The sequence below is a fragment of the Nilaparvata lugens genome, chromosome 1 (assembly GCF_014356525.2).
Source record: "Nilaparvata lugens isolate BPH chromosome 1, ASM1435652v1, whole genome shotgun sequence".
Lineage (NCBI taxonomy): Eukaryota > Metazoa > Arthropoda > Insecta > Hemiptera > Delphacidae > Nilaparvata > Nilaparvata lugens.
The window spans coordinates 6,106,517-6,130,619 of record NC_052504.1 but is presented as its reverse complement, the minus strand read 5'-3'; the positions used below and the strand labels follow the sequence as shown (position 1 = coordinate 6,130,619).

Sequence of the window (24,103 nt, the reverse complement as noted above, 5' to 3'; positions counted from 1 at the left end):
CTCAATAAACTCAATCACTTCACTGCTGAAAGAAAAAGCAAAAAAATAAATTGAAACAAAATAATAGACAACCTACTAAATAAAATTAGTACAGTAAGAATTGGAATCAAATATGAATTTGTAGATTTCATGTATAGTGGATATGGATATGAGGAAAACACCTGTGTAGGCCTAACAGTATTAGCATAGCCACCTTTAATACAAGGCCGCGGCCTACGATATTGCAACGTCTCAGTGTAGGCCTAGAATCTAATCTAATACATGATTGGTGAAATAGATCAGCTGGTATTTTTTTATTCACCAATCATGTATTAGATTGTAGGCCTACACTGCGACGTTGCAATATCGTAGGCCGCGGCCTTGTATTAGAGGTGGCTATGGTATTAGCGAACTTAAGCGAACAGTATTGTATTCAAATCAAATAAAATTTTTATTCACCAATTAACAACAGTGCTACAAGAAAATAAATAAATCATTTTTTGTTAAATAATTTGCGTGGCTAGAAATTCAATGGTCTGTAATATCATTTGTGTAACGGAATTTGTTTTGTAAATGTTATCATTGAATAAAACTTGATTTGATACAAGCGAGCGAGCGCGTGTCTTGAACTTCTCACGACTGCTTTATAGACCAAATAAATTTGTTGTATGCACTATTTTATCCAAGACCATTCAAGCAAACTCACATTGCTGACTTGTTGTTATTGCTGAAGAATAGTGAAATGCGCGTGTTCGTGACGCTTAAGTCTGTACGGACCTTTATAAGCTGTAGCATAATACTCCGACAGCTAAATTTTTTCACTTTAGAACCCCGAGGCTCAATGTTTATTTCATTGGCAATTATAGATCATAATTATAATATGATTGGGAGAAGACAACAGGCATAGCCCAAAACTGTCTTCTCCCAAATCCCTTATGTTGAAGTCGTTACATAATATTCACAATCATTATACAGAGTGGGGCAGAGCCGATTGACGAGTTTGGAAGGGTTATAAGTAATGAACCGTTCAACTTAGATTCAGTTTGAAATATAGTTTTTATTGTTAATTTTTCGGAAATTATTAGTATTATATCAGTTCGGAACTTGGATTCAGTTTGAAATATAGTTTTTATTGTTAATTTTTCGGAAATTATATCAGTTAAATGGCGGCCATAAGCAGCAATATAATAATGTAGCGTATTTTTGAAGTTTTAGAACGCATTTTGGCACACTGCGATTGGTAAGGCTCTTCTGATTTGCTCCTCTACTTCTTTCAAGATGTGTGGGCGATCTTTGAAAACTTTATTTTTGAGTTAATCTCATAGAAAAAATCGCATATGCTTGAATCGGCTGAGCGTGCTGGCCATAGTTCTTTGAGAATGGCAACATCACCGTCAATGTCACCTCCCAGCGTTATTTAACAATGCTACAAACGTTTCTGCGTCCCAAATTGTAAGAACTTGCTGAGGAACATGACTGGGGAGAAATATGGTTTAGCAGGATGAAGCTACAGCCCACACAAGGCGCATTTCAATGAATGTGTTGAGGGCGGCTTATCTCACTAAACCTAGCGCCGCAGTGCAGGATGGTTTCTTACAGCTTGGCGTTGTTGTCATTCGAGATTGGTGTCTGGCTTGGAAGTGTTTCGGCCGCATTGCAGGATGACTGTTAACGGTTGCCGGAAGATCAACAGCTGGATTTTCTTCGTTATTTTTCGTGATAGAGAAATTCTGATTGCAGATTCGTTCTCAGCGACCCCAAGTTTAGCCTAAAGGCTCAGAATGTCAACAATGTTTTTAAATAATTAAAAATCATCATGAAGAGTCATTAATATGGTAGTACACCACGTTTCTGGGAACTTTTTACTGGTGACTGGAGTTATTATTGACACACAAAATCAAAATAATCATGAGAAAGAAAACTGCTGATGAACGCGAATAAGACCGCCACTCCATTGTTCTATTGTCTCGGCTGCTTGGCTGAGCCTGGCTGGAGGGATCAAATGACTGGTTGATCTTTCGTCTGTCCGCTAGGCGGAACTACGCCGACCATTGCTGGGTGGAAGATGTTACTGCGGCCCGCGCATTCCCACCAACGCTGCTATTATTTGCTGTCTCAGCGCCTAGTCCGATTCAGCCAAGCAACCAGCCTGCACTGCGGAGCTAGGTTGAGGGTGGACTTGATGTGGCTGGCACGCTCACCCGGTTTAAGCATATGCGATCTTTTTCTATGGGGTTTCCTCAAAAATAAAGTTTTTAAAGATTGCCCACACACCTTGGAAGAACTAAAGGAGCGAATCCGAGAAGAGATCCAGGCCTTACCAATCGCAGTGTGCCAAAATGCGTTTCAAAACTTCAAAAATACGCTACATTAGTATATTGCTGCTTATGGCCGCCGTATAATTTCCGAAAAATTAACAATAAAAACTATATTTCAACTGATTTAATTTCCGAAAAATTGACAGTAAAAACCACGGTATTTAGATGAAAACGGGAGGGGTCATGAAATGTGTGCGCAGTGGCCAGCCAGCTAGATTGCGTCATCGCCACCAACCGACGTTTTTAACACATTGGCAATTTATTAAATAATCACTTTGAACAATTAATTACGACATAGCAGTCAGGTACTGCTATGTACAGGTACATACCTGACTGCTATGTCGTAATTAATTGTTCAAAGTGATTATTTAACAAGCAGTTCGTAATGGAATCAAACATTGAAGAGAATTTATTAAACTTATTTGTTAAAAACAGATGATTGGATATAAAATGACGTCAGCTACACCGGAAATTTAGCACAAACATGCGCGTGACACCTACCGTCTTCTTTTATATACTGTGGTAAAAACTATATTTCAAACTGAATTGAACCCATTAAAGATTTTTTCCAAGTTGAACGGTTCATTACTTATAAACCTTCCAAACTCGTCAATCGGCTCTGCCCCACTCTGTAGTATAGTTTTGAAAAACTGAGCTCTTATGGAGTTGTGAGTTGTGGTGTTTTGATTCTCAAGCTATATCATAGTTTTGACAATACCAAGTCGTTTTCATTCCATTTGAAATAACGATGATATGAACTTTCAGTTCCTGACGAAGCTGCACCTGATGGACTACTCGCTGCTGCTGGGCATCCACGACTGCGTGAAGGCGGAGGCGGAAGGTGGCGACTTGGGCGACCTGGACGACATCGGGGGCGGCGACATGGACGAGGACGAAGTTTGATTATAGTTTTATTGTTAATTTTTTTCGGAAATTATATCAGTTAAATGGCGGCCATAAGCAGCAATACACTGATGTAGCGTATTTTTGAAGTTTTAGAACGCATTTTGGCACACTGCGATTGGTAAGGCACTTCTCTGATTTGCTCATTTACTTCTTTCAAGATGTGTGGGCGATCTTTGAAACCTTTTGAGTTAATCTCATAGAAAAAATCGCATATGCTTGAATCGGATGAGCGTGCGTGCCATAGTTCTTTGAGAATGGCAACATCACCGTCAATGTCACCTCCCAGCGTTATTTAACAACGCTACAAACGTTTCTGCGTCCCAAATTGTAAGAACTTGCTGAGGAACATGACTTGGGAGAAGTATGGTTTAGCAGGATGAAGCTACAGCCCACACAGGGCGCATTTCAATGAATGTGTTGAGGGCGGCTTATCTCACTAAGGGTGGACTTGATGTGGCTGGCACTCTCACCCGGTTTAAGCATATGTGATCTTTTTCTATGGGGTTTCCTCAAAAATATAGTTTTCCTCCACCTACTGTCAAAAGTACTTACTTTACTCCCTGAGACATGATACTAAAGTGTCACTTTTTCGCTCTCGGTACTAAAAAACAGAAAAACTCCCTAGGGAGTAAAAGTGACTCCATTTAAATAACATGGAAGCATCTCTATTTTAAAAACGTACATTTGGAATAGGTCAGAAGGTCTAAGCTCAGATGAGGAAGCATATAGAGTAGTCATTAAACCAACTAAATTCAATACCTCAACCAGACATTTGATCGATATATAAAATTTATGTTGTATGCTGAAATTATTATTACAAACTTCATATCACTATACTAAAAAAAATGTATTATTTTTTTCTTTTATTCCATGTTATTCAAAATATCAGCCAACGAATATTACTTATTAACTAATCAAATTTGAAACGGGAAACTTCATCATAGCTGTAGTTTGGCTGTCATTGTTGTTACAACTTTAGCCGACAGATAGTGCGGTCGGGGGAGAACTGTGATTACAAGCCAGCTGTTTCTGTTACTTTTTAGATTATGTTGTAACACATTGTTTGGTCAATACGTTTTTAAAAATTATTTCTTAGCAGTTTTTATAAAAATGTAGGTGGAGGAAAAATGTTGTGTACATCACGAGCGAAAATACTTTTTCTCCCTCAGGAAAATTGTAGCCCTCGGCTTCGCCTCGGGCTTCAAACTTTTCCCACAGGGAGAAAAAGTCGTACTTTTCACTCTAGATATACAAATAACTATTTAAAAGATTGCCCACACACCTTGGAAGAACTAAAGGAGCGAATCAGAGAGGAGATCCAGGCCTTACCAATCGCAGTGTGCCAAAATGCGTTTTAAAACTTCAAAGATACGCTACATTAGTATATTGCTGCGTATGGCCGCCATATAATTTCCGAAAAATTAACAATAAAAACTATATTTCAACTGATATAATTTCCGAAAAATTGACAGTAAAAACCACGGTATTTAGATGAAAACGGTAGGAGTCATGAAATGTGTGCGCAGTGGCCAGCCAGCTAGATTGCGTCATCGCCACCAACCGACGTTTTTAACACTTATTGGCAATTTATTAAACTTAATTAATAAATTGGAAATTTAGCACAAACATGCGCGTGACACCTACCGTCTTCTTTTATATACTGTGGTGAAAACTATATTTCAAACTGAATTGGACCCATTAAAGAATTTTTTCCTAGTTGAACGGTTCATTACTTGAACCCTTCCAAACTCTTCAATCGGCTCTGCCCCACTCTGTAGTATAGTTTTGAAAATCCATTGCAAAAACTGAGCTGTTATGGAGTTGTGAGTTGTGGTGTTTTGATTCTCAAGCTATATCATGGTTTTGACAATACCAAGTCGTTTTCATTCCATTTGAAATAACGATGATTTGAACTTTCAGTTCCTGACGAAGCTGCACCTGATGGACTACTCGCTGCTGCTGGGCATCCACGACTGCGTGAAGGCGGAGGCGGAAGGCGGCGACCTGGGCGACCTGGACGACATCGGGGGCGGCGACATGGATGAGGACGAAGACAGCGAGGGAGGCGGCGGTGCGGGGGCCGAACAAACTGCCGTGGGGCAGCACACCACCCGACTCGCCCCACCAGCTGCTCAGGGAGACCAGTCTGCAGTACGAGGGCGGCATTGTGCCCGAGCTCGATATCTACGCTATTCCCAGTTCTGAGAGTGAGTTGGCATTACTAGTCTGAATGGAGTTATTTGTTAGACTTTAGCCTGCAGATTGTAAGAAGTTAGGGTACAACCACACTGAAAGTAGCGTGGCGTTCTAGAGCGGAGCGTGGCATGGCGTGGTCAGAGCGTTCATGATACACACAGGAAGCATTTGAGCGTCAAGCGTCAAGAGTATAGAAAATGGCGTTGTCTTTGTTAAAATAATTACTTGAAGTATTGGATTTTAGCTAAGCCTGCTAGGACAGGGTGGGTTAATGAAATTGAAATTGAAATCTATTCACAACACTGACATATTTTACAAATATTTTTACAATGCAATCATTATAAAGAAACAGTATCATGATGGAAAAAAAGAAAAGAACTTCAGTAGCTTAACAGCTGTGATTGACGTTCTACACTATTGTTATTGTACATTATAATATGAACGAGACGGTCACTTGATTTAAATTAATTGGTGAATACACCATGTGTTTAATGCTTTAAGAAAGCATAAGTCCCGATTTTTCTAGTAAATGCGAATGTCAACTCAACCTTTGATTATATTTTGACAAGAGTAAAGCCTGATTTGGAAAAACAAATCACTAATTGGAGGAATCCAATATCTGCTGAAGAAAGACTTGTAATAAAACACTAAAGTAACACTTTTTTTCATTAGAAATAAACTTTAAACCTATAAATAAACTATGAAATAAACTATGAAATAAAATATGAACCAAATTTCCCCTACAATATTTGCTACATAGAAATATGAATGAAATGAATTAGAAAAGCCTTATTTTTGATTTCAAAGTGCAATAAATGAATTTTCTATTTTGAATAATCAAATAACACATATTACAGGGGAATTGGGCAAACATTAAATATACTACTGTCGTGGTCGGTAGAGGAAAAGTAAAAGAGCTCTATTTCGATCTTTGGAATATTTTAGCTCTAGGAAATAAGTAGCTCTATTTCGATTGTTAGGTTATGTTCAACCGTTGGTGGATATGAAAAAGTACACACCTCTAACGTCATCGGCATCTCTACGAGAGCGTTCATCTAAAGGTACGTTTTCGTTTATGCGAACTTTTCCGCAGTCGACGACGGCAAGCATTGTTGACATTCATATTGTCCAAATTTCAAGTGTGCTAAAACAGCTGATTAAATAACTTTTCATTATTTGTCTTTATTAATAAAGAAATAAACATTTTCAATAATATCAAAATATTGCCATTTAAAAGTATAAAAAAGTATAAGCTCAACCTGCTCCATTAAAACATAATTTAACATAATCTTTTAAGTTATGTAGACAGATTGAAATCTACCCAATCTGAGATTCTCTCCCTGTCATGGTCGACGACGGCATTTACGCATAAACGAAAACCCACTTTAACAGAGACGACTGAGCGTGTCTGCACAGAAAACAAGATTGCAGGTTATGTTTTTCTTGGTTACCTACTAAGATCTTCGAAATCCGCTACCGGTATTGTAGAAGTTATTTTCGTTTTATAAAATGGAAAGTGAGAGTGATGAGGAGTTTGTTCTAACTCCGCCGAACATTCGACACGAAGCTGAAAATGTAACTGAAAATTTGCTTCCGGAAAAATCAAAGGAACTATACATCAAGCGATATGATTTATTCGTTGAATGGTGCAAGAAGAATTGTGGTGGAACAGTAAGAATTTCAGAAAACGTAATCCTTGTTTACCTCTCACAACAAGCACAGGTATGTAGCCCAAGTTATTTATGGACCATTTATTCAATGTTGAAAGCAACAATTATTGTGAAACACAACATAGACATCAGTAATTTTACGAAAGTGGGTGCTTTTCTGAAAAAGAAAAATGTAGGCTATCAACCTAAGAAGTCTAAAACATTCACCAAAGAGGAGGTAAATAAATTCCTGTTAAATGCTCCAGATGAACAATACTTATTGAAAAAAGTAGCCTTGATTTTTGGTATTTGTGGAGCTTGCCGAATGGGTGAATTGTGCAATATGACTGTTAGTGACATTGAGGACAAAGATTCAATTCTCATAGTTAATGTACCTGATTCTAAAACCAACAAGGGACGTGTTTTCACTGTGATCAATGGCACACAACGAGACATAGACTACTTATATTATTTCAGAAAGTATTTAAATTTAAGACCAAAGACAACAAAATCACCCCGGCTATTTTTAAGTTTTAAAAATGGGAGATGCTACAATCAAGCCATGGGGAAAAATTCCCTGGGAAAAATACCCATGAGTATTGCACAATACTTACAACTTCCCAATCCTAACTTGTATACTGGACACGCTCTAAGGCGGACTTCAGCTACTTTGCTGGTTAATGCTGGAGGAACAATGACCCAGCTTAAAAGACATGGCGGATGGAAGAGTACTACTGTCGCCGAAGGCTATATTGAAGAATCAATTGGAAATAAAATACAAACAGCAAACAGGATTTTGAACCAAACAACAAGCAACATTGATTTAAATCACACTTCATCTGGGCCTATGCCAGTGGCCACAACACACCAGCTTCAATCCAGTTCCAGCGATGTTGATGAAACTTCAACTAGGCCTATGCCAGTGGCTGCTACGCACCAGTTTCAATCCAGTTCCAGCGATGTTGATGAAACTTCAACTAGGCCTATGCCAGTGGCCACAACACACCAGTTTCAATCCAGTTCCAGCGATGTTGATGAAACTTCAACTAGGCCTATGCCAGTGGCCACAACACACCAGCTTCAATCCAGTTCCAGCGATGTTGATCACACTTCAACTAGGCCTATGCCAGTGGCTGCAACGCACCAGTTTCAATCCAGTTCTGTTCTATCAACCCCGAACACGGTCTTTCAAAATTGTGATGGGTGCACAATAACAATAAACAATTACTATCAGAAGTAGGCTTTTACACTATCAACAATCATCTCTATCAACAATCATCATCTATACTATAAACTATAAACTATCTATATATAATAGTTAATACGCGACATGGAATTTTGTGACTCATAAGGAAACTATAAACTATCAACTATCAACTAGCAACTATCAACAAATTATTATCAGAGGTGAGCTAAATTTTGTTTTTAAAAAAATAGTGTGAAAGCGTGAAGATGTAGTAAAATTATTCATTGTTATAGGTATTGGTGTAGGTGGAGGAAAAATGTTGTGTGCATCACGGGACTAAAGTACTTATTCTCCCTCAGGGAAATTGTCGCCCTCGGCTACGCCATCGGGCGACAACAGTTTCCCTCAGGGAGAAAAAGTTGCACTTTAGTCCCTAGATGCACAAATAACTATTAACGACTAGTTTCGACCATAGAAGTCATTTTCATGTTGAAATTAAACATTCGTAACTTTAAAATGACCTATGGTCGAAACTAGTCGTTAAAATATGTTCAAGTTTTTAATAAAAGGGTACTAGAAGTTTTTATATTGTTTTTATTCAAGTATACACCTGTTTGTTCCACAGTTCGGGCGGTCTACCTCTCCTTCTTTTTCCAGGTGGATCCCAATTCAGTATCTTTGGGTCACCTCTCATCTCTCATCCTCTGTGCATGTCTTAACCATACAAGGCGCTTCTTTTCAATCTGCTCCACTGTTGTGTCCAGTTTCCCTATTCTGTTCCTTATCTCCGTATTCCTCACTCGATCCATCCTTGAAACACAACATTTTCGTTGCAAGAAATTCATTTCCACAGCATTTATTCTTTGAGTGTCTCGTTTGTTAATTCCCATGTTTGAGAGCCATAGAGTAAATCTGTTCGCACCTTTAAACACGGTTAATAAACTCTTCTACTCAGTTAAGAGTTTATAGGCATGAAAATGAATGTTGAAGATTTCAATATCTCGAATTTATTAATATTATTTTTTATATGAATAGGATTAATATACGTACATGTTTCTATTGTTAATGTTGTGACATTGTGTACGTTCTATGTACAGTAAATTGTTCCAGTTCCAATCGTAAATTGTTCCATCACGTGACTAGTGTAAAATGTTCCCTTGGAACGCCATTTCAAAATCGTTGATTCAAGCTTTTGGCGCGCACTTGATAAAGTTGATTTACACTAAAATGTGTCATTCACTAGCTGCGTGAATGAAGAAAGGCTGCTTTACAAACCTACCGTTTAGAAAAGTGTGCATTTCTTTCATTCCATTACTCTCAAATTTTCTGTAGATAAAAATTCATTTAACGAATTGTTATCAAACATAATTTTGTTGGCTATGTATTCTATGGGTTTGCTATAGTAGACAAGCTATCAGCGCATGCGCAGCCGCAGAGAAGCAAGCAGACTACAAAATTCAATCGACCAATGAGAGCTCGGATAGTTGGAACTGTACCTCGTTGGTATAATTTACCACGCTTCGACTGTGGGGCAGGAACTTGGAACTGGTTTCTGGTACAGAATCTGTCGAAATTCTTCCCATGGGACGCGGAACTTTTTACCTGGTAAATTGTGAATCGGACAATTCACCACATTCTATGTACACAGAACGGGTCCATTTTATTGTGTTCTATTGCCAGTATTTGTATTGACTGAGTGCTAATCAATATTCAATCATATTCGTTCTAACATTTCGATGAATCATATTCGATTCAACACAGTAAATCAAATTGACAGTGGTTTCAAATCAATCGTACATGTTTTCATTGTAAATGCTGTGACTTTGTATTGTGTTTTATTGACTGAGTGTTGTTTTTTAATTGTTATATTGACTGGTCTATATGTCAAAATTGTGACATCCTGTTTTTGGGCTAATAAATGTATTCTATTCTAATTGGGTTTCTGTGTGCAGATGCGCCAGTAAAGGAGATCTACTTCCTGGCACTGATCGACGTGCTGACTCACTACGGCGTGAAGAAGCAGGCGGCCAAGGCTGCCAAAACGGTCAAGTACGGCTCCAACGTGGACGGCATCTCCACCTGCGACCCCGAGCAGTACGGCAAACGGTTCATAGAGTTTGTTAGCAAGGCCATTGAATAGGCCTCATGTCCGATCCTACATGCCGGAAGCGCAGCGCACATTATCACAACGTCGATTATCTCTTGTTATTGACATCAATAGTATTGTACATTATCGATTATCTGGTTATCGATAATTGAACATCATCGATTATCTGTTTATCGATAATAATTGAACAATCGATTATCTGGTTATTGATAAATTGAACAATCGGTTATCTGGTTGTTGACATCCAATTGATGGTGGCTTGGTGCAAGAACTACCTATGTCAAAATTTCAACTTTCTCACAAATCAGCTCGAAAGTTCACCTTGTATTTTCGAACTACGGAATTTCAATACGGAAATGCGAGTGCTAGAAGTGCAGAAGTCGACAATGGTAGTTCTGGCACGGAGTATGAATGATAATCTAAAAACATATGTCTTCATTGGTAGTTTTAACTAAATAACTACTCATGAACATAACTACTCAATAGCTAAATCATGACATTGGTAGTATAAATGTTATAACTTTTTATTGCATTGAGATAGAACATTGGCACTTCTGGAACTGAAATATTAGTGATGTATTAGTTTATTAAACTCATTTTTGAAAAAAAAATTGACATTGATATTTTTGCACCAAGCCACAGCAATAGTATTGTACATTATCGATTATCTAGTTATCGATAATAATTGAACATCATCGATTATCTGTTAACGATATTGGACAATAGATTATCTGTTTATCGATAATATTGTACATTGGTTATTGATAATTCAACATAATAAATTATCTCTGGTTATCGGGAATCAAAAGTAATTGATTATCTGATTATTATCTATAGGACCCAGCCACACAGAGAACCATCTGTGATACTAAAGGTATCTATTTGATATCTTAAGGTGCCTACAGACTTGAGCGCCACGAACACGTGCATTTCGCTTCCCATTTTGTTTGAAATTTGAGTCTTTCATATTTTGATCCAATATCATATTTTTTATATATTCTTATTATCTCAATCTGTTCAAATACATAATTATGTAATAAGAATAGTAACTGCTGATGAAAAGTAAAATGCGTGTGTTTGTGGCGCATAAATCAGTACGCACCTTTAGATATAGATGCCTTTAGGATCGCAGATCGCTCTCTGTGTGGCCGGGTGCTAATCAAACATAGCTGATAACTGATTTTCTTAGTATTATCACTAAAATCAAACATAATCAATTATTTTGCTATCCGTAAATAATATTATTGTTCAGCCTATCTCATTATTATTGATGATTGAACATCTTTTTATTATTGATATAATCGAAGATAATCAGATAATTGATTATGTAGCTATTGATAATCAACATAATCGACGGTCATTACTATTGAAATCGATAGCTAATTGAATCAATTTCATTGATATCTCTGCAACGATGTCCCCGAATTTATTTGTGCAATATCTATTATCACGTTCAGTATTTAATCTGAAAACCCTCAATCTCAAATTGATGAAAGCAAAGAACAATTTGTATGAAAGCACTGAGGCTAACAAGTTCATCCATGTTTCTCATTCGAAGGTGTTTATTGTTTATTTTATGCTGTTTCTATTCTTTTTCCGATTGAAATTGAAGCAAAGAACAATGTGTTTGAAGCACTAAGGCTATTGAGATCATTCATGTTTATACAAAACAGTATTTGTTTTCTACTATTCCTATTATATTTTATTCATTGTGTGAAGGACGGTCTAGGCGCTCAAACTTGCCATCTCTTTCCAACCTGTATCACAAAATCGCGTATAAAAAGAGAGAGAGTGATGAGAAATTTGTGATTTCGGATTTGGATTCTGAAACACCTTAATTTTGTAAAAACTGAGATACATGGAGATAATTATTATAAATTTAGATTTTGAATCTTCATAAATCTGTTATCAAAATCACAATCCCTTATCTATCTTCATTCAACATGATAAGTTTTATAGATTTAATAGAAACAATAAATTTGAGCGTCTGACCCGGCCTTAAGTAGATTTATGAGTGTTTGGATGTTGAAGATTGGTCCATTAATCTATTTCTGGTGCTGTACAAATTACTTGAAAAAGTTGATCAATTTTGAATAATACCTCATAAAAATCTAAGAGCTACAATATTACAAACTATCACTAGAGATCGCTGATTTTACTTTGAAGTTATAATTTTGTCGAATTTATAAAGATGTGTCCAATCCTCAACAATAATAGATTATGGAACTTGGAATTTGTGCTCTATTACTTGTTAGTGCTTGTTGTTTTGTTATTTTCCGGATTGATGTTTTCCATTTTTTCAAGCCTTCAACGTTGTTTGAGGCAATTTCTTCTGTTTCAAAGCAATTTACTACCTAAATATTCCATCAGTAATCAATAGGTACAACCCAATTATTCATCTTATTTATTTATTTTTTCAATTTAATATGTACATCCCAGAACATCTGGCAAACAGACAGGGGATAATATATCATTTAATTATTACATATAGTTTTCAAGAAACTCTATTACGTCCATACATTGTTAAACTGTGACTTACTATCCTTTTGACTTGAGAATTTTCGAATAATTGATGATTTACTGTCGAGAATCTGATATTTAGAATCGGAACTCATAGCTTATGAGCTACTCAATAATTCAAATGCAAGGCTCAGTTTTTTAAATTATCTCTTTCCGAAGATTCACTTCTGTACTTGATTGATATTTTATTGTACTTGTACTTATTATAAAAACGTAGCTAAACGTTTCTGTAATAATCTTCAAGTATGAAAGAAATCAAAATTATCTGCAGCCAACAATTTGATGTTAGCTGTTAACAGCATTGAACTTATTACTTTTGTATTATTTATAAACAAGTATTACAGAATTAGAATTAATTCTATTCCGACTCAATTTGTTCATTTTATTAAATGCTTGCTATTTATTATTGCTGCCTACATCACTTTTCTGTTATAATAATAAAAAAATGTAAAAAAATTGTAATTATGTATTTTTTCATGTAAAATGTTGATTGTATTACTTACTTCTCAAATTAGTTTCGTGTAAATATGGAAATGTTGTTTGTATAGATGTTGTTTAACGAAAATATGGTGATTGATCTTGTAATTTTGGAAGAGGAATTTGTTCACTGGAAATGCAAACATTCAAACGATCCTAGTCTCAACTATTTTCATATGCAGTAGTTGGAGTTTCATTGAAAATATATTATTGGCAAATCTCTTTTGAATCTATTCATTCGTGATTTTTTTCCAGAACAGTAAGAAATATTGTAAAAATTGATCGGTTGTTAAATATTGATATCGGTGGGAAGTTCACTGTCTTATTACATACAAGTTATAGTTTAATATCCATGCACAAGTCATGACGATTGTTAATATTGTCCAGATAGATATTCGAATTACAGTATTTTGAATTCTTAAATTGTTTGATATTGACTTATTTTTACTGGTAATCTTGGAGTATTCTTAAAATTGATGGTTCTGTTCATTATACTCAACTAATTTCTAATACGAAATTAGTTTAAAAGTAAAACTTGTTAACTGTCTTATTAGTAAAGGACCAAAGTGTCGCCACACTTTCTTTCCAAGTGTTTCAATACTAAAATGAGAGGTTGTGACAATTTAAAATATAAAAAATAATTAATCACACAATTCCGAATTTATTAAATTACAAACAGTTGAAAAAACGCACTACTCCCACTTGAACTTACTAGAGACTCGAATTCTAATAGAAAAGTAAACTGACTGGAGAAAACTTGGAACTTATCGAATTTATGGTTGAGAACTAAGATGATTAATATTGTAAGTCGTTTTTCGTATTGCAGATGGAAATCACTGAGATATTGCAATTATTCAAATGCTAATAAATTAATTATTATTATTAAATGAAAATCCAAATTAAATGCTGTAATTCACTATTTGCAGTAGCAGAAGTCTTCGGGGTGAATTACAGCATTTAATTTGGATTTTCGTTTAATAATAATTAGTTTTTCGTATTATTCAGACGCATATTAATGCGTGCCAATCTTACTGAATTTTATAATTTTTACGAATGTCCAGCTTTCTGAGATTCAATATATCTCCTTCTACGTAGGGTAAATGATTGGCTGATTGCTGTTGAATTTTCCATTCAACCAGAGGAGGTTCTTTGTGTGAGAAATGTTTTTTGAAACAAACTTTTGCGTTGGGCAATGTAAATTTATTTTTCGAAATCCACTTGCTTCTCTTGAAATCCACCCATCTATTTAGTAAGACAAACAATTTTCAAATTCCGTTGAACATTTATCGGGAATTCTCTGCCGAAGTCTATCGTGAATGGATCCTCTGAACACTTCACACCCTCTCAAGCTTTGGCTTATATTTTATTCCACGAGCTTAACAATCTAATTGTATATATCTAGAGATAATTATGTGTGTAGGCGTAAATTATGATTTATCTGCTGAGTAAGATAATATCAAACATTATATCTTACTTCTAATGCAATAATTATTGTATTCCAGGTCAACTATATAATTATGTATTGTTTAGTTTTATGTACCTATTTGCTATTTTGATTGACTTTTCTGCGTTAATTGTTGTATTTTATGTTGTGTTGCTATTGTTAAGACAATTTTACAAGTATCTGAAATGCTATTCTTAACCATTTTTATAAAACCGTAAATATCTCAACCATTTTTCTTCAATATTCCAAATTTCAAGTTTGTATAAATATGTGGTTTTAAAATCATAACATTCAATAAAATCTCTTGTACTGTTTTTAACAAAAATTTTCCGTCATTCTGTAATTAATCATTCGCAATTCAATACAATTAAAAACATTCTTAATCTCAAATTTTTTCACTGAATTTGTATAATTTGATTATAAACTTATCATAAAATTCTGTTTGATGATGATAATTGAGTTTACAAGATACAGAATAACTAGTATAACTAATAATTGAGTTTACAGTTAAAGAATAACTATTATTGTATGTATAGTGGAATCAATACATTACATCATAAATTTTATCCTCAAATCTTTCACGAAAAATAATTAGAACTAAAGTAATGAAAAATATCCATAGTGTCTGTAAAATTAAACTAAAATGAATCCTGTGTATTATGATAATTTGACTCTGAATATGAATAATAATGACATCTAATATTATATTCTTCTTTCCACGATCAATTAAATCAATTATAATATTATTGTTGTTATTAAGTGTGCCATATGCTAGGAATGAATGTGTAAAATAGTTTTTCTATAAATTTATAATATGTGTGTCTGTATCCATAAATTTACGACCTTGAAATCTATGTACTTCTCCATTGACTCGATAAAATAATAGAGGTACTCTCATTTCTCCTAAACTGTTTGTTACTGACTCGAAAGTTTTAAACTGTAATGGTTACAATTCCAGCATTTCAATATCACATATTCACAGATGTGAATGAATATATCCTATGACACGTAATCTTCAACCTACATGTTTTCTCTCCAAAATTCTCAATTTTATTTCACCAGTAAATTCACTGTGAAAATAGCATATAACTATTAAATTGAATATCTAGCCGAATTGTGTCTTTCAGTCGACCTTATCCTACAATTTTTTCACTGAGGGTGATGTCCACATTAGCCCTAGGCTTGTGCATGTTGATGAGACCTACAGTTTGAGGTGGTTTCCGAATCACTGAAAAGTATTTTGAAGCTTCAGACCAACTGAAGGCAAAAGTTAGTTGGCCTTTAGCGATCACCCGACCAAAAACGAAATTCCCTCCTATTCTTGAGTTATTAGCATTATTGATGATGAGTGATTTCTCTGATCTGAGAGTGGAGGTAAGATTCTATGTTTGAGTGAATAACTCACCCTGTATTGTAGCGAAAAGTCTCATATTATAGCACAACACTTGTTAGGTCAACCTCTATCCATAGTCCGAATATCAATCAAATCTGGGTTATTTGCATTTTCCATGAAATCCATGAATAACATCATGGATTTTTGCAAAAATGGTTTGCCATTTTTGATTCATGGATCCATGGTCCATGATTTCGATACAGAGTTCCAAGAGAAAGTGAATGGCGAAAACCGCACATTGATATCTCAGCTCTCATCAGTTTGTTGATGTAGAAGTTGTAAATTCAACCACCAAAAATAATGTTTCCGCGCTTGTCTATCTGTGTAATAGCTTCCAAATAGCCTCAGCTGATGTTATGAATTAATGAATGAATTGAAAAACTGTTGTAATTACATGTAAGAATTCTTCAGCTGACTGAATCATAAATCAAAACAAATTATTTTTTCAATGTTATCTGTTATATCCTGAAAAAAGATTAAGGAGTGAGTCGATTTTGTTGTCCAACAAACTTGACCTGTATAAAGGTTCGAAGAATACTTGTTCAAAATTTGAAGCTGATTGATCAATTCTTTCTAAAGTTATTGTAGAACTTATAAACAGACGTACAGCCACTTTAGCCTTCAGTAAGTCAACAGTGAGAACTCGCAAACGCTCGTTCAACTAACTTTATACACTAGATGTAGTTCAATTTCTACGAAACTAAATTCTAAAGATGTTACAAGGGTTTGCAAATGATACATCATCATTGAAAATTGAAGGTCGTAATTTTATTAATAGTGTACTATTTACATAAGAATTATTTCAACTAGTGAAACTAGCTTGTTTTCGAACTAGGTTCCAATAAATAGATTTTCTATGATTAAATAATAAAATGTATCCTATAATATCGATCGAGCTAACTATAAATAAAAAATAAATGGTCAACTTGAAATAGAAAAATACATAAATAAAATATAATCAGTCTAGTGAGTGAGAAGAATAACAAATAAGTTTAAGGATGCACAGCATCCAGTAACAGACGACCAGCATCTGTCAAGTTCGTACAGAGTTTGCAATAAAATGCTAGAAGCACACATACAGATATCATATATAGTACAAATTTTAAAATTTTTAAAATGTAAAATTATTTTAAATGCATGTCAATATTAAAGTGAAAAAATCTTATGTGTATCAGCGCAATTCAGAATGAATCGTTAGGCTAGCTACACACAAAAGTGTCTTTAAGAATCCCTACTACTTTAGCATCGTGTTTCGGATGGTCACGTTAAGACGTCGGACCCGGCTGCCTAATAAACAGTCGTTAGGTCATGTCAGAGGCCCTGAAATTGATCAGTTGCGACCTGAAAACTCTGACACCAGACCTGAGCCAGCCAGGTCACTCGACATTATTATTAGAATAGAATCGCTGCCTTTATTTTTTAGCTAGGAGGGCAGAGTTAGGGCGCAGTCGGCCCTCTCTTACACTCAACCCTCCAAGTTGAGTATTATTATTATTAGGTATTATTTAGCATCATAAGGCGTGTTTTGACAGGAAATGTAGAGCTGGCACATACGTATACACTGAGCTCAATAAACTGGAGGTAACCGTGATTGAGCCGGCAATTTTGTGTCTAGTTTTAATAGGACCCTTGCGGAGCACGGGTTACCTGCTAGTACTGTTCAAAGCCATGAATTATCATGGAATTTATTTTAAAAATGGGTACTGTACTAGAAGTTTTCATTTTATTTCAACTGGATTTTTGCTTCAATTAAGACCAGCCAAAGTAGACAAAACACAGTTTCTCAAATCACTGTTGTCTCCAGTATGTATTGAGATCTGTGTGTAGGTGCCACAGCTCTACATTCCCTGTCAAAACGTGCCCATAGTGATACTGTATCATTCTGATTGATACAGTACGCATCCGTGACTTTGAAACGGCATATAGTGTTGGCAGATAATAAAAAATATAACATTATCGTTATCAATTAAATATAATTACTGTGCATAATTGTGTAAATTATGAAACGGCAAGGTATGGTTCGCGGGGTAATATTTATTTATTTAATATTCACGGCTTTGCAAAAACATTGAGCTTCAGAGACCCTAGATCCCTAGAAGGAGGAAGCTCTGTAGGGAAGGAAGGAAGCTCCCTACATACAGAGATTCTTCATGAATGAGAGAGAGTTGCAACGTATGGCATCACCAAGAGAAAGTTGAACGAATGATGTCAGCTGATAGGCTGTGTTATGCTAAAATGACGTAACTCCAACAAGCTTCTTGTGTATCTTTTCAGATGCAACACATTGCTTTTGAGAAGATACAAAAAAGCATCTGTTGCTTATGGAAAGATACATTTTCAACAATTTTCGATGTTTTTGAACGGGTAGTAGTATAGTCTAGTGACCCTCCGCCAATAGACAAAGCTTGTTATGTATCTTTTCAGATGCAACACGTTGCTTTTGAGAAGATACAAAAGAGTATCTGTTGCTTATGGAAAGATACATTTTCAAAGGTGTTTGATGTTTTTGAACGGGTAGTATTATAGTCGAGTGACCCTCCGCTAATAAACAAAGCTCATTGTGTATCTTTTCGGATGCAACACATTGCTTTTGAGAAGATACAAAAGAGCATGTGTTGCTTATGGAAAGATACATTTTCAAAGGTGTTCGATGTTTTTGAACGGGTAGTATTATAGTCTAGTGACCCTCCGCTAATAGACAAAGCTCGTTGTGTATCTTTTCGGATGAAACACGTTGCTTTTGAGAAGATACAAAAGAGTATCTGTTGCTTATGGAAAGATACATTTTCAAAGGTGTTTGATGTTTTTGAACGGGTAGTATTATAGTCGAGTGACCCTCCGCTAATAAACAAAGCTCATTGTGTATCTTTTCGGATGCAACACATTGCTTTTGAGAAGATACAAAAGAGCATGTGTTGCTTATGGAAAGATACATTTTCAAAGGTGTTCGATGTTTTTGAACGGGTAGTATTATAGTCTAGTGACCCACCGCCAATAGGCAAAGCTCGTTGTGTATCTTTTCGGATGCAACACGTTGCTTTTGAGAAGATACAAAAGAGCATCTGTTGCTTATGGAAAGATACATTTTCAAAGGTGTTCGATGTTTTTGAACGGGTAGTATTATAGTCTAGTGACCCTCCGCTAATAGACAAAGCTCGTTGTGTATCTTTTCGGATGAAACATGTAGCTTTTGAGAAGATACAAAGGCATCTGTTGCTTATGGAAAGATACATTCCAAAAATGTTCAATGTTTTTGAACGGGTAGTATTACAATGGCCCTCCGCCAATAGGCAAAGCTACAGGACCCATGTGTGCACCTTCTAGTAAGTTATCACAAACTCTCCAAGTCCAAAAGTGTCTCTGAGACGGTCCCTACTACTTTTGCATCATTGCGAGGGCGACCTTTGACCTAGTCGGCCTCTGTAGGACGGCGCTGATGAACTGACCCACTTCTAGCAGGGCACTCAGGTTGACACCCGTCTGGATTCCCAGGCCATGGAGCATGTAGACGAGGTCCTCAGTGGCAACGTTGCCAGATGCACCCTTCGCGTACGGACAGCCTCCCAGGCCAGCTACTGACGAATCGATCACTGACACCCCCAGCTGAAAAAAAGCAATATTATACGATTAAAAGATGATCATCGTATGCCAATATATGTATTCAATTCAATCCTGTAAACAATTAATTGTATTGTGTGGTTGTAAAGATGGATTTGGCAACATATTTAAATAATTAATTATTGTTAGCTAGCCTAAAGACCAATAAGTTCTAGCGCTAGCAGACTTAAAGGTGTTTTCACCACTTAGGCTCAATTCACACTTACGCGACTCTAGTCTCTTCTCGATGCAGCATGTTTTTTTAAATGGCAACACTCAGGCCAGACGATTCTAGTCTCTGTGACCTCACGATTGTGAGACTGAGTCGAGCGTCGACTCGACATATTGGTCGAGCCTGGACTTGAGTTGCATAGTATCGTGCATTTTTTGATAGTGAGGTTATGTTTTATCATTTTAGTTAAGAAATAATAAGAATTAGATAATACAATGAAAGTTGTTAATTAAGATTTACAATTTAGCGTAGTTTATGTAAAATGAACTGAAAAATTGAATAAAGCCGTTTCCAGACCTGTAGATACAGTAATTTTTAAGATATGTGACGAAATACGCGAGACTTGGTCCCGAAAAAAAGTTCCTTTAAGGTTTGAAGCAGATTTACTATGTTAAATGTACAATAAACACAACATATTTTTTTACAGAACTTGTAGAAAATTTAATTTCGTAGAGAAAGATGTAAATTAAGTCTATAATAGACAAACGAAACCTTCAAAAAATGCTTAATTACATACAAAACGCATGAAATGAGAGCTTAACAGATTTTGTCTATTTTTAATGCGTTTTGTGTGTAATTAAATATTTTTTTAAAGTTGCGTTTGTCTATTATAGACTTATTTTACATCTTTCTCTTCCAAATTAAATTTTCTACAAGTTCTGTAAGAAAATATGTTGTGTTTATTGTACATTTAACATAGTAAATCTGCTTCAAACCTTAAAGGAACTTGTTTTTCGGGACCAAGTTTCACATATTTCATAACATATATTAAAAATTACTGTAGCTACAGTCTGAAAACGGTTTTATTCCATTTTTCAGTTCATTTTACATAAACTACGCTAAATTGTACATCTTACTTAACAGATGGAATTAAATAGAGAATGCATTCATTCAAATGCTAATTAATATATAATTATTATTTAACGAAAATCCTAAATAAATGCTGCAAATCACCCGAGAATTTTTGGATAGTAGTTCTCATCGAATTTCCATCTAGCTGTTAACCCTGTTGTCAATGTCTGCATTTGCAGAAGTCTTCGGGTGATTTGCAGCATTTATTTAGGATTTTCGTTAAATAATAATTATATCTTAATTAACAGCCAACAAATACCCGTAGGGCATTGTTTCAGCAGGGGAACTGGAATTCAGACGAAATCTTTCACCCTGTAAAACTTGGTAACGTAGCATTTTCGGACCTAAATTAATTAGAACTTTTTTCTTTTTTTGATGTGAGGAATCACGCCCTGACTTATGGGCACATTTTTTCAGACCACTCTGTATGTTGTCATTTTCTTACAATTTTGTTATATGTATGTTGTGTCTTGTGTGTATAGTATCTATAGTGTGGTCCACGTTATAATGGCAGTGGATAAAGATAGAAGAATAGCGATGCCGATTCTCTGCATTAATTAATTATGTTTCGACACTGTCAAAAACATAATTGTCATCGTTCTGGACCTAGAAAAGGATAGTACCACCGGCTTTGTGGAATGATAGACAAGGATAGCAATACCAAAGTTGATCAAATACTGTCATTATAACGTGGACGTCACTATAGATTAGGAAATGAGTCGTTACCTCCAAAGCAACAAGGATGTTGGCCAAAGCTTGTCCGTAGGTGTCATGGCAGTGGACAGCTATCCTGTCAACAGGAATTTCACTCAGGACAGTCTCCAACATTGTCCTGAAGTCCCCAGGTGTGCCGATTCCTATCGTATCTCCCAGAGAATTTCATAACAACCCATCTCTAGTAAAGCTTTGGCTACCTGCAAAACAATAATAGATAATAGATAACTCTTTTGTTAGAATATTTACATTTCATGGTTTAAGTTAATTCATTTTTAATTGATTGCATCAAATAAATTATAAAAATGGACTTTGATGGCAACTCCCAAAATAGAATTTTTCTCGGGAGTGTCTTCTCAATAGAATAATTATTTCTAGTAGTAATGTTGTGTTTGTAATGAATGCTTATTGAGAAATAAAATTATTATTATTAGTATTATTATATTATTATTATTATTATTATTATTATTATTATTATTATAACTTAATGTAAATGACTGGTGATAAGACAGAAAATGATAATATATTCTCTCGACACCTTGAAGTCATATTCCCTTCAGCACTTCACACAGGTTAAGGCTGTACAAAGGCTAGAAATAAACTTTTTACTTGTGATATTTTTCAAAGTTTTTCGATTTGTATATCATCAAACTATCAAAATGAAAAAGTTTTCTCAGGAAAACATTTTTTCCGATCATTACTTTTTGAGATATGAGCGAATGAAGTTTGAATTTTTGGGACAGAACATTTCAAATTCGGTATGATATAAATCCATGAGATTTAGAGGATGGATTTTTCATGGTCTAGTAAAACACAACTAGCCTCGGACGGGACCGGAATTTACGGAATAAACGGACAAGCCACTTTATCAGATTTGGGACATGGAACATTCGGACACTGACTGGGAAAGAGGTAGAGATGGTAGAGGAGATGAAAAAGTATAAGATCAAGGTGGTGGGTATATGCGAAACGAGAAGAAGGGGTGTAGGAGAGAGAGTTCTTGAGGAGGGATATGTAATGAGATACTCAGGAGTAGCTGATGGAAGGAGAGCTTGCGGTGGAGTGGCTATTGTAATAGATGAAGAAACCAACACCAGAGTTAGAAGTTGGAAAGCCATTAGCCCTAGAATAATAAGAGTAGATCTAGACCTGGAAGAGAAAATTAGCATAATCCAAGTATATGGACCAACAGAAGATGCAAATGTGGCCGAGAAAGATGAATTCTGGATGCAGCTAGAGAGAGAAACCATTGAAGCTGAAGAATCAAGGAAACTTGTAGTGATTGGTGATTTCAATGGAAGAATCGGAATGGATGAGCAGGTGGGGAATGGGTGTATGGGAAAGTATGGATGTGAGGTGATTAAGAATAACAATGGACAAAGATTGATTGAATATGCATCTCAACACAATTTCCTCATAGGGAACACTTGGTTCATTCATAAGAGAATCCACAAGATTACATTCGTTGGAGAAGGCAGAGAGGCAGAAAGCATGATTGATTACATTCTCTATCAAGGAGAGCTTAGATATGCTTTTAGGGATGTGAAGGTCATAAGGGGAGCAGAACTGGACACTGACCACAAACTTCTGGTTGCGGACACAGGTTTTAGAGAAAGAAAGGTTTGCAGACAGAAAGCATACAGGAGAATAAAGCATGAAGAGTTGAGACTTGCTGAAAATAGAGAAAAATATAAAGTAGAGCTCTCAAATCGGATTGAAAATTTGCAAAATGCTGAAGATATGCAAAATAATGTTGATTTTATTTGGAGTGAATTGAAAGAAGTTATTATGGGTGCTGCTGAGGAGGTATGTGGCCAGAAAGTAGTAGGAAGGTTTAAGAGAAGAACTAGATGGTGGTCAGAAGAAGTCAAGATGAAAGTTAGAGAGAAGAAGAAAGCATACAAGAAATTTATAGGCTCTAAGAGACAGGAGGATTACAGAATCTACGTTGAAAAACGGAATGTTGCCAAGAGAACTGTCAAATTAGCAAAAATCGAATCCTGGGAGAATTTTGGCAGAGATCTACAAAATTTGCATGGACGTGAAAATGGGCGAGCTTTCTGGAGAACGGTGAAACAGCTGAGAGGAAAATTTGGAAAGCAGACTAGATCAATAGTGGATGAAAATGGAAGGTTGGTGTCACAGTTGGAGGAAGTGATGGAGAGATGGAGAAGGTACTACGAAAATAAGTTCCAAAGAAATGAGAATGAAACAGGGTTTGACCAAGAGGAGCATCAGCAAATGATGGATGAATTGATAGATGGCATAACCAATGAGATCACTACAAATGAAGTGGAAGAATCAATAAAAAGGCTGAGGACAGGAAGGGCTGCGGGAGAGGATGGGATTGTGCCAGAGCTAATAAAATGGGGAGGAGATCTCTTGATAGAGAAGATGACAAGTTTGATCAACTTGATATGGCATCAAGAAAGAGTTCCCAGTCAATGGACCAAGAATATTATCATCCCTATCCACAAGAAGGGCCCCACCACAGACTGTGAAAATTATAGAGCGGTTTGCCTCTCTCAAGTGA

The 24,103-nt window shown here is 35.7% G+C and overlaps 2 protein-coding genes across 2 annotated transcripts in view; one reads left to right on the top strand and one right to left on the bottom strand.

Moving 5' to 3' along the window:
- LOC120351448 (phosphatidylinositol 5-phosphate 4-kinase type-2 beta-like) overlaps positions 1 to 15,088 on the top strand; it is a 71,831-nt gene extending 56,743 nt beyond the window's left edge. Inside the window, 3 exon segments of the mRNA XM_039428890.1 lie at positions 5,124 to 5,284; positions 5,286 to 5,410; positions 10,187 to 15,088. Of these exon segments, the coding sequence (XP_039284824.1) occupies positions 5,124 to 5,284; positions 5,286 to 5,410; positions 10,187 to 10,374 (474 nt within the window). The 3' untranslated portion in view covers positions 10,375 to 15,088.
- A 1,833-nt stretch (positions 15,089 to 16,921) lies between these two features.
- LOC111044616 (hydroxymethylglutaryl-CoA lyase, mitochondrial) overlaps positions 16,922 to 24,103 on the bottom strand; it is a 58,229-nt gene continuing 51,047 nt past the window's right edge. Inside the window, 3 exon segments of the mRNA XM_022329805.2 lie at positions 16,922 to 19,778; positions 21,583 to 21,734; positions 21,737 to 21,770. Coding sequence (XP_022185497.2) covers positions 19,551 to 19,778; positions 21,583 to 21,734; positions 21,737 to 21,770 — 414 coding nt within the window. The 3' untranslated portion in view covers positions 16,922 to 19,550.